The sequence below is a fragment of the Anomaloglossus baeobatrachus genome, chromosome 1 (genome assembly GCF_048569485.1).
Source record: "Anomaloglossus baeobatrachus isolate aAnoBae1 chromosome 1, aAnoBae1.hap1, whole genome shotgun sequence".
Taxonomy (NCBI): Eukaryota; Metazoa; Chordata; class Amphibia; order Anura; family Aromobatidae; genus Anomaloglossus; species Anomaloglossus baeobatrachus.
In genome coordinates, this window is record NC_134353.1 from 477913317 (window position 1) to 477928444 (window position 15128).

Sequence of the window (15128 nt, forward strand, 5' to 3'; positions counted from 1 at the left end):
TTGGCCGACGTGGTTGGTAGTGAAGAAGCTGATCCCTGGGGGTGTTTTTAGCACGGAGATAGCCCTTCTTTATACACCTATTGCTATACCCCCTCTCCTTAAACCTGCATCGGAGATCGGACGACTGGGATTCAAAGTTAGAATGGGTAGAGCAGATCCGCTTCATCCTCAAAAACTGTCCGGTCAGGATGGCACGTATGGTGGAAGGGGTGTGGCAGAGGATGCAAGGAGGAGGGCATTGACGGACGTGTCCTTGCGGAAGATGTCCGTCTGAATGCCCCCCTGCCCATCCACTGAAATCCCGATATCCAAAAAATCCAAATTGGATCGACTATATCTATAAGTAAGCTTGATGTTTAGGGAATTCCGGTTAAGGCCACACATGAAATCCTCGAGCTGCCAGAAGAGCCCTGCCACAAAATAAAAATATCATCTATATAACGCAGCCAGCACTGCACATGGGCGCTGGCCTGCGGAAAACCGTTGCCAAACACCAACCTCTCCCAGTGACCCAGGAAGAGGCTGGCGTAGGCCGGCGCACAGGCCATGCCCATCGCAGTGCCGCGCTGCTGTAGATAAAAAAGATCTTTAAAAACAAAAAAATTGTGGGTCAGGACAAAACTGAGCAACTCGAGTAGAAGTTCCACCAGATTACCATCCAGACCGGAGGTTGCGAGGTAGAAGCGGACCGCCTCCAGACCATCTTCATGTCCGATGCAGGTGTAAAGAGATTCCACGTCGGCACAAACCAAAAACATATCATCATCCACAAAGATGCCATCAACACGCCGCAGGACGTCTGTAGTGTCCTTGACATAGGAGGGAAGGCATTCCACTAAGGGTTTTAAATAAAAATCAATAAATTTACAAATGGGCTCGCACAATCCTCCTATGCCGGACACTATAGGACGACCCGGGGGGTTGAGGGCATCCTTGTGGATTTTGGGAAGTAAATAAAAAGTTGGGATGCGTGGACAGCCAGTGAGCAGGCCCTGGAACATCTTCTCATCAATGATTCCCCGCTCATGTGCTCCCGATAAAATTCTCTTAAGTTCATGGGAGAAGGAGGTCAATGGATTACAGGTGAGGCGTAAATAAGTGGACTTATCACGAAGTTGCCTATGGGCCTCTTTTTCGTATTTGTCCACAGGCCAGATCACGATATTGCCCCCCTTGTCCGCCGCCTTAACAACGACATCATCACAGAGCTGCAGCCGTTTGATTGCCAATCTTTGACGGTGGGTAAGATTATCATAACTACGCTTCACCGAAAGCTGTTTAAAATCATCGGCTACAAGCCTAGTGAAGATGTCAATTGCCGGGCAGAGGGACAAGGGGGGGAACCTCGTAGACCTGGGTTTCAAGAAGTCAGGGGACCTACCGGTGGTGGGATTTTGTTCCTCCAGAAGATCCTGGAGGTCCTTCAGGGCACTCCTCTCAACCGGGTCCAAGTCACTCACTACTTGCTTGCGGGAATATAACCTCTGTAGTAGAATTTTTCTAGCAAATAGATTCATGTCCTTCAAGGCTGTAAATAAATTGAAAGAATTTGTAGGACAAAAATTAAGACCTTTAGACAGCACATCCAGTTCTACATCCGAGAAGACACGTGTAGATAGGTTAATTACCTGTAATTTATGTTTAGATGTGTTAGCCTCCAGCACAGGTTTTTGGAGTACGCGGGGTTCTTTAAACTTACTACGAGTTGTTATGCTGTATTAATCAAAAAATACCTCAAAAAGGAATAGGTGTCTCTTTTTCACATTTAAAAATAATTTTTTATTCAGGAATTTTAGTTAAAATTACATCAAATACATATTTATAAATACTAATAAAAGGACTGGATCAAATGCCCATAATACAGCAGCGGTTAAACCATAAATTACAACCTTTTAATTATTAGACTGACCAGTATGTAATGTAATTTTGATGTTATTCAAAAAAATAAAGCATAAAGTGCAAAGTGCTTTTTCATTATAGAAAACACCAAACAATTGTGGAAATGAAAGGCATTTAAGTAAAAAACCATTATGAAGCAAGTGCCAATAGACCGCAATAAATATTGCTGAATACAAAATACCTTGGAGATGGTCAGGGTTGTTAGGTATGCCGCAATATATCCCATTTGTTGTTGTTATGCTGCTAGCATGAGGCATGAGACGTGTCCTCTCGGATGGAACTGATGGCAAGTCTTCAGCCGAAGAATCAGAAATGAGTGAAGTGGACCGGGATCTAGAGGAGCGACCTTGTCTCGATGGGTTTCTTCCCCAGTATTTATATACTTGGCCTGACCTGTAATCATTAGCATCTCGCTGAAATTTTCGCGATGTAAAATCGCAGACCTCCTTCTCCCATTTTTGTGCATCCCGTGCAATCTCGGTATTGAATATCTCCAAGGCTTCGGGAGTGGACAAATTTTGAATAGAGAGCTCAAGGGCCTCGAGCTCAGTCTCCATGCGGTCTAGTGCGGACAAATTTTGTTTAGACAGAAGCTCCAAAAGGTTGACTGTCATTTATGACCGTTTTGTAGCTTTTTTGCTCCATAACTTCATCTCACTTCTGGGGGGATTTTACATCCCTTTCTTTTGGCAATTTCACCTCTCTGATCCACGACTAGTCTCTTACCTGTTCCATCGGCAGGGTACAGGGCAGGTGTTTTGGGTTTATCATTGCGTTCCTTAGTAACGTATCCATTTTCCATCTACCTCCTGTGGCCTCATTTTTACATTTTTCTTGCAAATTACAAATACTTTGTGATTGTTTTCTATTTATGAACAAATAGTTTTGATGTTTAAATAAACACTATTTTTTGCATATATTCAGTGCCTTCTCTCTTCCTTTCTCCTTGTTCAACAAGTCGCTAATTATATATAGACAAAAAAATGGGAGAAAATACGACCAACAACGCCCAATTGCTGAAAAGTGATGTTTTTTTATTGAAAACGGGGTAAGTGCGGAGCGGCACAGTTACAAGTGAGAACACAGACAACAGGGATTACCGGTAATTAAAGAGTAAATAACCCACCACTGGCAGTCAAGAAGACAAATTGTTCATATGCCTAATATACATCGAAAAATTGTTGCATCATTGTATGCACCAGACAAACGCCAGAATTTACTCCAACCAGGAGATGAAGGAAAAAAGGGGGGCATCACAGGGCCTAGAAAATTCCTTCTAATATTATATCATCACCTCACAGCGATAGGTCCATTGGGACATAATTACCTAGCTTAATGTCTTTAACAATTAGGGGACTACGCTGCAAAATTGGGGGAAGAGAGGAGAGAAAGGCCCTGGCAAACCTAAAACTGGTATAAATATACAGTCACAGGGACTGAGACTAATTAGTCTCTTATGCTGCCATACCTGGAAAGAGAGCCGGAGATCCACGTGGTGCCCGTGTCCACCCGACGGCCGTTTCGGCTACCAAAGCCTTCGTCATGGAGAGTGCTTTCGGCACCAGCGGGCTACAACCCTGCCCCGGTCCACTTAAGGTCTCCCGCAACCGGATCTCCGTTGCTTGTGGCCCCGCTCTGTCACCTGCCACCTAGTCAGCTCAGGTAGTCCGGTAGTCCGGGAGCTATGACCCCCGACTACCACTTTACTCCTCACTTCCACTCCTCAACTTCAACTCTCCTCTCACTTCCTCTCTCAGTACTGTTCTCCTGTCTGACTCAGACTCTAACTGACATGTTCCCTCCCCTGACACCTCAGGACCCCTAGGTGGGCGTCTCCATCCGTCTGATCCTGCCCACTGGTGTGTCCCTATTGTCCTGGGAGGGTGACTAGGCTTTTGTGGCTGATGTTACCTGTGTGTGGTGTTGTGTTGGTATGCCAAGGTGGATGAGGGCCTGCACCTGGAAGATTTGTGCAGTCTCTGTGACAACCTGGTTTTGCCAGGGTGTCACAGGAGCCTTCAAGATCCATTCTCCACCTGCTCCAAAATCGGGGTACTACCGCAATGAGGAGTATAGGAATTTCCACTACACGGTCCACGTGGATAAAGACTGTGGAAAAAACAAGCGCAAATAGGGTTTTACCCCAATATGTACGGGGTGAGGAGGGGGGAGTATGAATACTCACCAAATGTAGTTGTGAGAGTCACAACTACTATGAACGCATGTGATGTAGATCCAAGGCTGCAGCCACCAGTAGATAGCAGATACCAGAGAGCAAAAGAGAAAAAGGTGTTCAATTGCTGCGCCAAGATATCACTTCAGTGGATGTTCAGATTAATGCCACTTTATTTGTCATATAGGTCGACGCGTTTCTGGAGCATCTGCCCCCTTCATCAGGACCATCAAGAACAAGATTTGATGTTTTTCTTGTTCTTGATGGTCCTGATGAAGGGGGCAGATGCTCCAGAAACGCGTCGACCTATATGACAAATAAAGTGGCATTAATCTGAACATCCACTGAAGTGATCTCTTGGCGTAGCAATTGAACACCTTTTTCTCTTTTGCTCTCTGGTACACTACACGGTCCAGAAAGTTCCAGGCATGAACCCTGAGAGCAAGCTCCTCCAGTTAGTCACACTGGGGAGCAGGACCCGATTAGTTTCAGACTAAAGGGACCAACTAGAAGACAAGGTGCCACGGAAAAGGTCACAAACTAACAGGCAACACCAACAGAAACGGAACCCAGGCGTGCTCCCCCTCAGCGACAGCAGTGTCCAGAACTTTGGTTTACTACAGTTGTCGGTGTCAGCGTTATTGGACTGAGTATGCAAGTGACCCCTTATCATACCAACGGCACATCCCCGTCACCATCACAGAGTCCCAGGGCATCCTCCCTACCAGTGGGGGGGTTGAACACTTGGCTGCCCACACCATCAGCACCGGGTACTCCCAATCGCAGTGGTGGTACTCCATCTTACCACGCACCACGGGTGGCGTCACAAACTTTACACACCAATCCCTGTATATATCCCCCCTTTGAGGAGCCGCACGACCCCCGGGTCTGGAGCCCTCTCGAGCAACCGTAGATCTGGATCCGAGCAGCCCCGCTACTGACGCGGGGGAAACATACCCCCAATAAAGTAAAATGGCTCTACAGTGCCCCCTAACACAGTATGTATCCCTACAGTACCCTATAGATAGAATGGTGGCCAAACCGCCCCCACAAAGTATGATTGTTTCCACAAAAAAGAGGACTCTCCAATTTGTTCACCCAATGCTCTGCTTTGGTCTGTGCAGTTTGTAGACTAAAGGGCACTTGACATGCTGCGATATCGCTAGCGAGCGTACCCGCCCCCGTCGGTTGTGCGACATGGGCAAATCGCTGCCCGTGGCGCACAACATCGCTTACACCCGTCACACGGACTTACCTTCTCTGCTACGTCTCTGTGGCCGGCGAACCGCCTCCTTTCTAAGGGGGCAGTTTGTGCGGCATCACAGCGACATCATACGGCAGCCGTCCAATAGAAGCGGAGGGGCGGCGATGAGCGGGCGGAACATCCCACCCACCTCCTTCCTTCTTTTTTTTCCGGTGGACGCAGGTAAGGAGATGTTCGTCGTTCCTGCGGTGTCACACACAGCGATAGGGGGTGCCGCAGGAATGATGAACAACCAGCGGCATGCACCACTAACGATATGAAAAGGAGCGACGTGGCAACGATTTGACGTTTTTGCGATCGTTGATCGTTGCTCCTAGCTGTCACATGCTGCAATGCCGCTAACGACGCCGGATGTGCGTCACAAACACCGTGACCCCGTCGATATATCATTAGCAATGTCGCAGCGTGTAAAGCACCCTTTAGACTTCATACAGTAAGCACAATTTAGTCATGCGATCACAGCTGTCGTGCTGAGAATCAAACACACAAGCTAAAGAGTGGAACTAGGGGCCAGTGGTTCCCTGTTCTACCATTGTATTTAATGGTATCTGCATCCTAAATATCCAGATAACATTTGAACTCTAGATGCTGAGCAGGTGAAGGAGGACTGCTATTTGGTGCTGGCTTCCCAGCTCACTGGCAGCATAGCTGGACGTGTGGTCTGACACTATTAGCAGTATAAGGGGCACTTTGCACACTACGACATCGCAAGCCGATGCTGCTATGCCGAGCGCAATAGTCCCCGCCCCGTCGCAGCTGTGATATCAAGGTGATAGCTGGCGTAGCGAACATTATCGCTACGCCAGCTTCACATGCACTCACTTGCCCTGCGATGTCACTCTGGCTGGCGACCCGCCTCCTTATTAAGAAAAATGGAGGGGAGCCAGCACTGCTTGTGAGTGGCATGCAACAATGAAAAAGTAAAAAGTGTAATATTCACAAATTCATTCCTACTGTAACAATTCAATGAGATTTTGGTGGTTTGCAAATTCCTTCTGTTGACATCAAAATTTATGTTGGTGCCTGTTCACATACAGCCACCGCCTCCTGTTCCATAGGCATTATTACTTAAGCACCACCTGCCTGGGGCTGTTCCGCCCTTCATCCATGTCTGCTGGTTTGACACTGTGGGAGCTAGTTCTGACATTGTGCTGGTGTGTGTGGTTCTGCCGCACGCACCGGCACCTGGACTGCCCTTCTACTCGCAGTTGTCAGCCCTTGCAGCATGGGAGCGGTTCTGACACTTCTCAGGTAGGTGATGTTCTCATATGGTCCTGCGCATTACACGAGACCTTATGGTACGTATGTATATTATAACTGTAGTGTAGGGACCCCCCTTATAGAGATTTGCCGTGACGGGGCAGGGGGGCTCAAATCATTGATCAATTATTTGCCAAAAATCTCATTGAATTGTTACAGTAGGAATGAATTTGTGAATATTACACTTTTTACTTTTTCATTGTTGCATGCCACTCATAAGCAGTGCTGGCTCCCCTCCATTTTTCGCCTTCTTATTAAGGGGGCGGGTCGTGCAGCGTCATAGCGACGTCACACGGCAGGCGGCCAATAGAAGCGGAGATGAGTGGGACGTAAACATCCCGCCCCCCTCCGTCCTTCCGCATAGCTGGCGTGAGCCGCAGGACGCAGGTAGATGTTCCTCGCTCCTGCGGCTTCACACACAGCGATGTGTGCTGCCGCAGGAACGAGGAACAACATCATAACATCGGTCATTTCCAATTCATGGAAATGTCCGGCGCTACACCGATGATACGATTATGACGCTTTTGCGCTTGTTAATCGTATCAAAAATGCTTTACACACTACGATATCGCCTGCAACACCGGATGTGCGTCACTTTCAATTTGACCCCACTGACATCGCACCTGCGATGTTGTAGTGTGCAAAGTGCCCCTTAGTCTGGTAGGGTGTTATGCTTCTGACTAATAGAACTCTCCTGAAACTTATTTATAACATAGTTACTGTTTTACAGTCACCATCTTCCTTATTTTATCTGTTTTACAGGGTATGTTATACTTAGGATCTCAAAGATATCTTCATCGAGATTTAGCTAGTCGGAACATTCTTGTAGAAAGTCCAAACCATGTCAAAATTGGAGACTTTGGCCTTACAAAAATCCTACCACAAGACAAAGAATATTATGTAGTGAGAGAACAAGGACAGAGTCCTATCTTCTGGTAAGTGGAAGTTAAAGGAATATTGGTTTTCCACTCAATCTAATATATAAAGCTCAGTGTATGTGGTATATGTGGTATGTGTTTATGTGGGTGTGTATGTACGTCCACTAAAGGAATTTGCACTGTCGCATTTACAATCATGAAATTTTGCACAGATGCCTTATGTGACCCAGGGAATGTCATAGACTATGTTTTGACGGGAAAATGTAACCCTGCGCTTTACAGTTAGTCTCCAAAATCCTGCCTCCATTATACTGAATGGAGGTGGGAGCTACTGACTATTAATAGCAACTGTCAGTGGTAGGAACAAAATAAACTGTTAGTATAAGAAGCTTATGTGTGAGGCAATAATTTGTTGGTGGTGAGACTGATAGAGAGAGACAGAAAAAGACAGACAGGGAAAGAGACAGGCAAAGACAGACGGGGAAAGAGAGACAGACACACACATAGAGACAGACACAGAGATACAGACAGACACAGAGATAGACACAGACAGAGAGTGACTGGGAGAGAGACAGAGAGACAGTTACTATCCCGGGCAACGCTCATGTACTACAGCTAGCAGAATATAATTGAGAGATTGTTTGGGGCCCCGAACAGTGTTACTAACAATGCTCTCCAGAGAATACAAGCAGGGGCCTGATTCACAGTCTCTGCCAATAACACTGATGTAAACATCTGAGCACAGTGTATACTTATTTTGAGTATGTTGTGCAGAGATCATTGTGCGTGGAGAAAGAGGTGAGCTGTGACCATGTTCTATGCTAATGATGTGTGTCATATATGCTTTGAAGATTTTTATTACCTGTCATTTTTAATCTGCATGTGATGACAAGAAGATGACTGCTGTGAAGTGATCACTACAAATCTGGAATTGTCAACCTTTTTGACACTCAGTGAATAGTGTTAAAATGTCATGATTTCATGATACTGTAAAAATAAATCAATAGCGCAATCTAAGAGCACCCGATGTATTAATGTTAGATTAGTATAGTTAGAAGCTGCTCACCTGCTTTGGTTGTGCGCCCTCGCACAACCTCGGTGATGAGCGTGTAAGTCCTCTGGTTATGAGGGGCTGTGGTAACTGGTGTTATCTGATCCTTTTGGCTGGATGGAGCTGGAGGTTTACCGCTGATGGCTCCTGGTTCACCGACTCCTTTGATCCTGGAGCTCTCAGGTCGGCTCTCCGTCCACCCGCTGGATTATTCAAAGTGAACTGATAGATTCTGTGATCCTCAGCAGCTCTTTGCCGGATTCCCCTTCAGGAGCAGGCAATGTAGATAATAGTGATGAAACCGGTCTTTGAGCGCTAATGATGGATCAGTTTCTAAATGTTCTTTTGAAGATTAGGCTTTATTGTTAAAAGATAAAGCTCTTGTTATCACTTCACAACGCGTTTCAGCAAGATCCCCTGAGGATCCACCTGAGGAAAGCAAGGGGATCTTGCTGAAACGCGTTGTGAAGTGATAACAAGAGCTTTATCTTTTAACAATAAAGCCTAATCTTCAAAAGAACATTTAGAAACTGATCCATCATTAGCGCTCAAAGACCGGTTTCATCACTATTATCTACATTGCATGATTTCATGATATTCTTTAATAGAAATTATAACGTGAGAAATTTGAAAAACACCACACATATTTAATTTAAAATATGTTTAACCTAAAAACTTTTGAACAAAATGTCATATTCTGATGATACATTCTTTTTAAAATGCCAATTCACTAAATTTTTGTGTAGCAAAGTTTTTTTGAGTTTTCAAAGTGCTTTATGCCATAAATCTGGTGAACCTAGTAAAAAACGGAGTGCACTCATGTCTTCTGGAAATACTAGTGAATGGAGGTGGAGTCGTCTCAATGGGAGGATTAGGGCTAAGCAACAGCACGTGTGAAAAACACTTGTCCCCATCCTGTAATAATGTGCCCCTTCCTGGTCCTCATCCTGTAGGAATGTGCCCATCCTGATTCTCATCTTTTAGTAATGTCCCCATCCTGTTCCTTTTCTTGTAGCAATTTGCACCATCCTGCTCCCCATTCTGTAGTAACGTGCCCATCCTTGTCCCCATCTTGTAGTAATGTGCCCCATCCTTGTCCCTTGCCCCCATCCTGTAGTAATATCCGCATCCTGGTCCTCATCCTGTAGTAATGTGCCCCATCCAGCTCCTCAACCTGTAGTAATGTGCCCATCCTAGTCCTCATCTTTTAGTAATGTCCATCATTCTGTTCCCCTTCTTGTAGCAATGTGCACCATCCTGCTCCCAATTCTGTAGTAATGTGCCCATCCTTGTCCCCATCTTGTAGTAATGTGCCTCATTCTTGTCCCCATCCTGTAGTAATGTGCTCAACCTGATCCCCATCATGTAGTAATGTGTCCATCCTTGTCCTCATCCTGTAATAATGTGCCCCTTCCTGGTCCTCATCCTGTAGGAATGTGCTTATCCTGGTTCTCATCTTTTAGTAATGTCCCCATACTGTTCCCCTTCTTGTAGCAATGTGCACCATCCTGTTCCCCATTCTGTAGTAATGTGCCCATTCCTGTCCCATTGTAGTAATGTGCTCATCCTTATTTCCATCCTATAGGAATTTGCTCATCCTTGTCCCCATCTTGTAGTCATGTGCCTCATACTTGTTCCCATCCTGTAGTAATGAGCCTATCCTGGTCCCTATCCTGTAATAATGTGCCCATCCTTGTCCTCATCCTGTAGTAATGTGTCTATCCTTGTCCTCATTTTGTAATAATGTGACCATTCTGGTCCTCATCCTGTAGTAATGTGCCCATCCTAGTCCTCATCTTTTAGTAATGTCCATCATCCTGTTCCCCTTCTTGTAGCAATGTGCACCATCCTGTTCCCCATTCTGTAGTAATGTGCCCATTCTTGTCCCCTTGTAGTAATGTGCCCATCCTTGTCCCCATTTTGTAGTAATGTGCCTCATACTTGTCCCCATCGTGTAGTAATTACATAGTTAAGTTGAAAAAAAAGACCTAGGTCCATCTAGTTCAACCTTCCTCCACCAGTTCTACATTTGGTCACTAAGTCATTTATAACCAACAATGTTGTATGTACTGAGGAAATCATCCAGCCTTTTCTTAAAAGCTGTTATAGTATCTGCCATTACTACATCTTGTGGTAGGGCATTCCACAGTCTGACTGCTCTAACTGTAAAGAACCCTTTCCTATTTAGCTGTCGGAATCGCTTTTCTTCCACTCGCAGTGCATGCCCCTGATCCTTAGTATTGTATTTGGAAGAAATAAGTCATGTACCAGTCCTTTTTATATTGACCACACATGTATTTATACCTATAAATGAGATCTCCTCTGAGATATCTTTTTTTCTAAGCTAAACATATCTAACTTTTTCAACCTGTCATCATATGGGAGGCCTTCCATTCCTTGTAGTAGTCTAGTTGCCCGCCTTTGAACTGACTCTAACTTCTGAATGTCTTTTTAAAATGTGGAGCCCAAAATTGGATCCCATATTCCAGATGTGGCCTTACAAGTGATTTATAGAGGGGTAACAATACGTTGGGATCACGGGATCTAATCTCTCTTTTTATACACCCTAAAATCTTGTTTGCTTTTGCAGCTGCTTCTTGACATTGAGTGCTGCTGCTCAGCTTATTTGTAATGAGAATACCCAAGTCCTTCTCATGTTCTGTAGTCCCGAGTTTACTTCCATTTAATGTATACGCACTTATAGGATTACTCCGTCCTAGGTGCATTACTATACATTTATCAACATTAAATCTCATTTGCCAAGTATCTGCCCATTCTGACATCTTATCCAGATCTTTTTGTAATATTGTACTATCAAGGTCAGTTTTTAATATCCTATATAGTTTGGTGTCATCAGCAAAGACTGACACTTTACTATCAATCCCATCCACAAGGTCATTAATAAGGAGATTAAAAAGAATTGGTCCTAGCACAGATCTCTGTGGCACCCCACTGCTGACTATAGCCCATTTAGAGAATGTACCATTTATGACTACTCTTTGTCTTTGTTTCCTATCTTTTAGCCAATTCCTTACCCAGTTGCATACAGTTTCCCCTAGTCCTTGCTTCTGGAGCTTTAGTATAAGGCTATTATGTAGTACAGAATCAAATGCCTTTGCAAAGTCCAAATAAATCACATCAGCTGCATTACCAATATCCAGGTTTGCACTTACCCCCTCATAGAACCCCAATAGGTTGGTTAGGCATGACTTATCTTTCATGAATCCATTCTGTCTGTTATTATATTCTTTTCTGCAATATATTTTTGAATGTCATCCTTTAAAATGCCCTCAAACTTTGCATACTACTGATGTCAGGCTTACTGGACGGTAGTTGTCTGGATCTACCCTCTTACCTTTCTTAAATATTGGTACCACATCAGCAATCCTCCAATCCTGAGGCACCAACCCTGTTACAAGCGAGTCTAAAGAGATGAGATACAGCGGGCGGTCGAATACGGAGCTCAATTCCCTCAATATTCGTGGATGAATGCCATCTGGCCCGGGGGATTTGTCAATGTTTAATTTACTCAGACGTAGGCGTACTTCATCTTGTGTTAAATTAATTATATCGGGTGGTGAACTTTGATTTTTCACTTGTTGAATGATCCCTAGAACAGTCTGTTCCTTGGTGAACACAGATGAGAAATGCCTATTTAATATCTCAGTCTTTTGTTTGTCCTCTATAACTAACTTGTTATTATATTTTAAGGGGCCGATATTATCCTTTGTGTTCCTTTTGGCATTAATGTATTTATAAAAGATTTTGGGATTTATTTTAATGTCATTGACTATTTTTGTTTCATTAGCTAGTTTTGCTTGCTTGATTTTCTTTTTTACATTTTCCTATTGATATTTTTATACTTCTGAGATGCTATTTCTATATTCTCAGCCTTTAAGATTTTAAACGCCCTTTGTTTTTGTTTCATTATGCTTTGTATGATCTTATTTATCCATAGTGGTTTCTTTTTATCCCTGGACATTTTATTACCAGAGGGTATAAGGTTTTTTACAAGACTCTAGCAGTATATCTTTAAACTTTCTCCATTTATGTTCAGTATCCCCAGTTACCATGACTTTGTCCCAATCCACACATTTAAGCTCTTCCCTTAATTTGTTGAAATCAGCTTTCCTACAATTCTAGGTTTTAGCATTTCCCCTTTGAAATGTTCTATTGAATATTATGTTGAAGCTTACCATATTATCGTTGGTGCCCAAGTGCTCCCGCACCTACACATCTGAAATTGTATCCGGTCTATTTGACACGACCAGATCTAGCAAATTATCTCCCCTTGTTGGTTCATCTACCATCTGAGAGAGGAACTTGTCTTGAATAGTAGATAAGAACTTACAGCTTTTAGCACAACCAGAAGATTCTATGTCCCACTGTATATCTGGATAGTTGAAATCCCCTATAATAAGAACCCGATCATTATTATTACCTGCCTTTTCAATTTGTCCCAGCATTTCACCCTCTATTTGTTCAGGTATGTTAGGAGGCTTATAGTAAACTCCAATTAGCATTTTTCCATTATTCCCCTCCCCATGTACATTTACCCATACTAACTCTACATTGGTGCAGTTCCCCCCAATGTCATCATTCAACACAGGTTTTAGGTTAGATTTGATAAATATGCACACCCCACCACCTCTTTTGTCTTTCCTGTCTTTCCTAAATGTACTATAACCCTGTATGTTTGTCACCCAGTCATGGCTTTCATCCAGCCAGGTTTCCGTAATGCCCACCACATCATAATCCATGGTTGACATAAGAGTCTCCAATTCATCCATTTTGTTTGCAAGACTTCTTGCATTTGCCAGTAGACATTTAATACTATTAACACCTTTATTACTCCTAGCCTCCCTACGTTCCTTGCATGTCCCATTCCCCCCTAATCCTTCATTGACCCCTACCGTCTCACTGTCTCTATCTATCCCCTTTTTTGCTCCACTACCCTCCCTCCCTCCAGATCCTAGTTTAAAAGCTCCTCCATCCGTCTGACCATTTTCTCCCCAGCACAGCTGCACCCTCCCAATTGAGGTGCAGCCCGTGCCTACCGTAGAGCCTGTAGCCGACTGAGAAGTTGGCCCAGTTCTCCATGAACTCGAACTCTTCCTTCCTGCACCAATTTTTAAGCCACGTATTATCTCCCTAAGCTCCCGCTGTCTTTCTAGTGACGCTCGTGGCAACGGTAGTATTTCTGAAAACACCACCTTGGAGGTCCTGGACTTCAGCTTCTCTTCTAGTTCCCTGTAATCATTTTTAAGGACCTTCCACCTGCCTCTAACTTTGTCATTAGTACCAATGTGCACCATGACCGCTGGGTTTTCCCCAGCCCCACCCAGCAATCTGTCTATCCGATCTACAATATGCCGAACCCGAGGACCCTTAAATAGATAAAACAAGCGCACTATGAGAAGCACCCGTGGAATCCTTTTAGCGTTTAAAATATTAGAATTGCTCACCTTTGTTGGTTGTGCGCCTCCGCACAACTTCAGTGTAAGCTTATCAGTCTGGAGTTCCTCCGAACAGATCCTGTAACCAGGCTTCAGGAGTCTAGATTTGGGGTAACGTTGTCAGCTACTGATTTCCACCGGCACCATGGAATTCAGGTTTTTTTCCTTCAAACCTCCAGCTACCAGCTGGATTTTTTGATATGTCAGCAGGTCCTTTGCAGCTATTACCGATTCCCAATGGGGAGGGGGTATATGAAAAAAAAAATTTTTAGGTCTAATTTCATGCTTTCATCACTGCTCCTATTTTACCTGATGAAAGCAATTCCGCCGAAACGCGTTGTAATAATAGGAGCGCCTAATTAATAAAGTTTAAATAACTAATATCAGCATATATCCTTATTGCGCTATATTAGACCGAAAAATTTTTTTTTTCATGAACCCGAGGACCCGGCAGACAACACACTGTTCGGCATTCACGGTCTTGGCGACAGATGACCCTGCCTACCACCAACATCTGTCTGGCCTTTGCTGCACCTCTATTTCCCTCCTTCTTACAGCAGTCGTTTTCCTGGTTGCTAAGAGCAACGTCCTGCTGTAGTGACCCTAGCCCTGGCCCTTCATTAAAAATATCAGCTAAACAGGCATATTTACTAGGTTGTGCCAGGTCAGGACTAGGCTCCCTGACACTTTTCCCCCTACCTCTTCTTCTAACTGTTACCCAGCTACCTACCTCTGGGTCCTGATCTTCCCCACCTCCACTCGCCTTCATATCACTGGCCCCAGCTAGAGAAAGCTCAGTGTGTCCATCCTTGTCCCCTTCTTGTATTAATGTGCCCCATCCTTGTCCCCATCCTGTAGTAATATCAGCACCCTGATCCTCATCCTGTAGTAATGTGCCCCATCCGGCTCCTCATCCTGTAGTAGTGTGCCGATCCTAGTCCTCATCTTTTAGTAATGTCCCTCATCCTGTTCCCCTTCTTGTAGCAATGTGCCCCATCCTGGTCCCCATTCTTTAGTAATATGCCCATTCTTGTCCCCTTTTAGTAATGTGCTCATCCTTATTTCAATCCTATAGGAATCTGCTCATCCTTGTCCCCATCTTGAGGTAATGTGCCTCATTCTTGTCCCCATCCTGTAGTAACTAATG

General features: G+C 44.3%; 1 protein-coding gene across 1 annotated transcript in view; it reads left to right on the forward strand.

The window, feature by feature from the left end:
• JAK3 (Janus kinase 3) overlaps positions 1-15128 on the forward strand; it is a 482226-nt gene that overhangs the window by 402771 nt on the left and 64327 nt on the right. The window contains exon 21 of the mRNA XM_075314904.1: positions 7359-7531. Coding sequence (XP_075171019.1) covers positions 7359-7531 — 173 coding nt within the window. The remainder of the gene's footprint in view (positions 1-7358; positions 7532-15128) is intronic.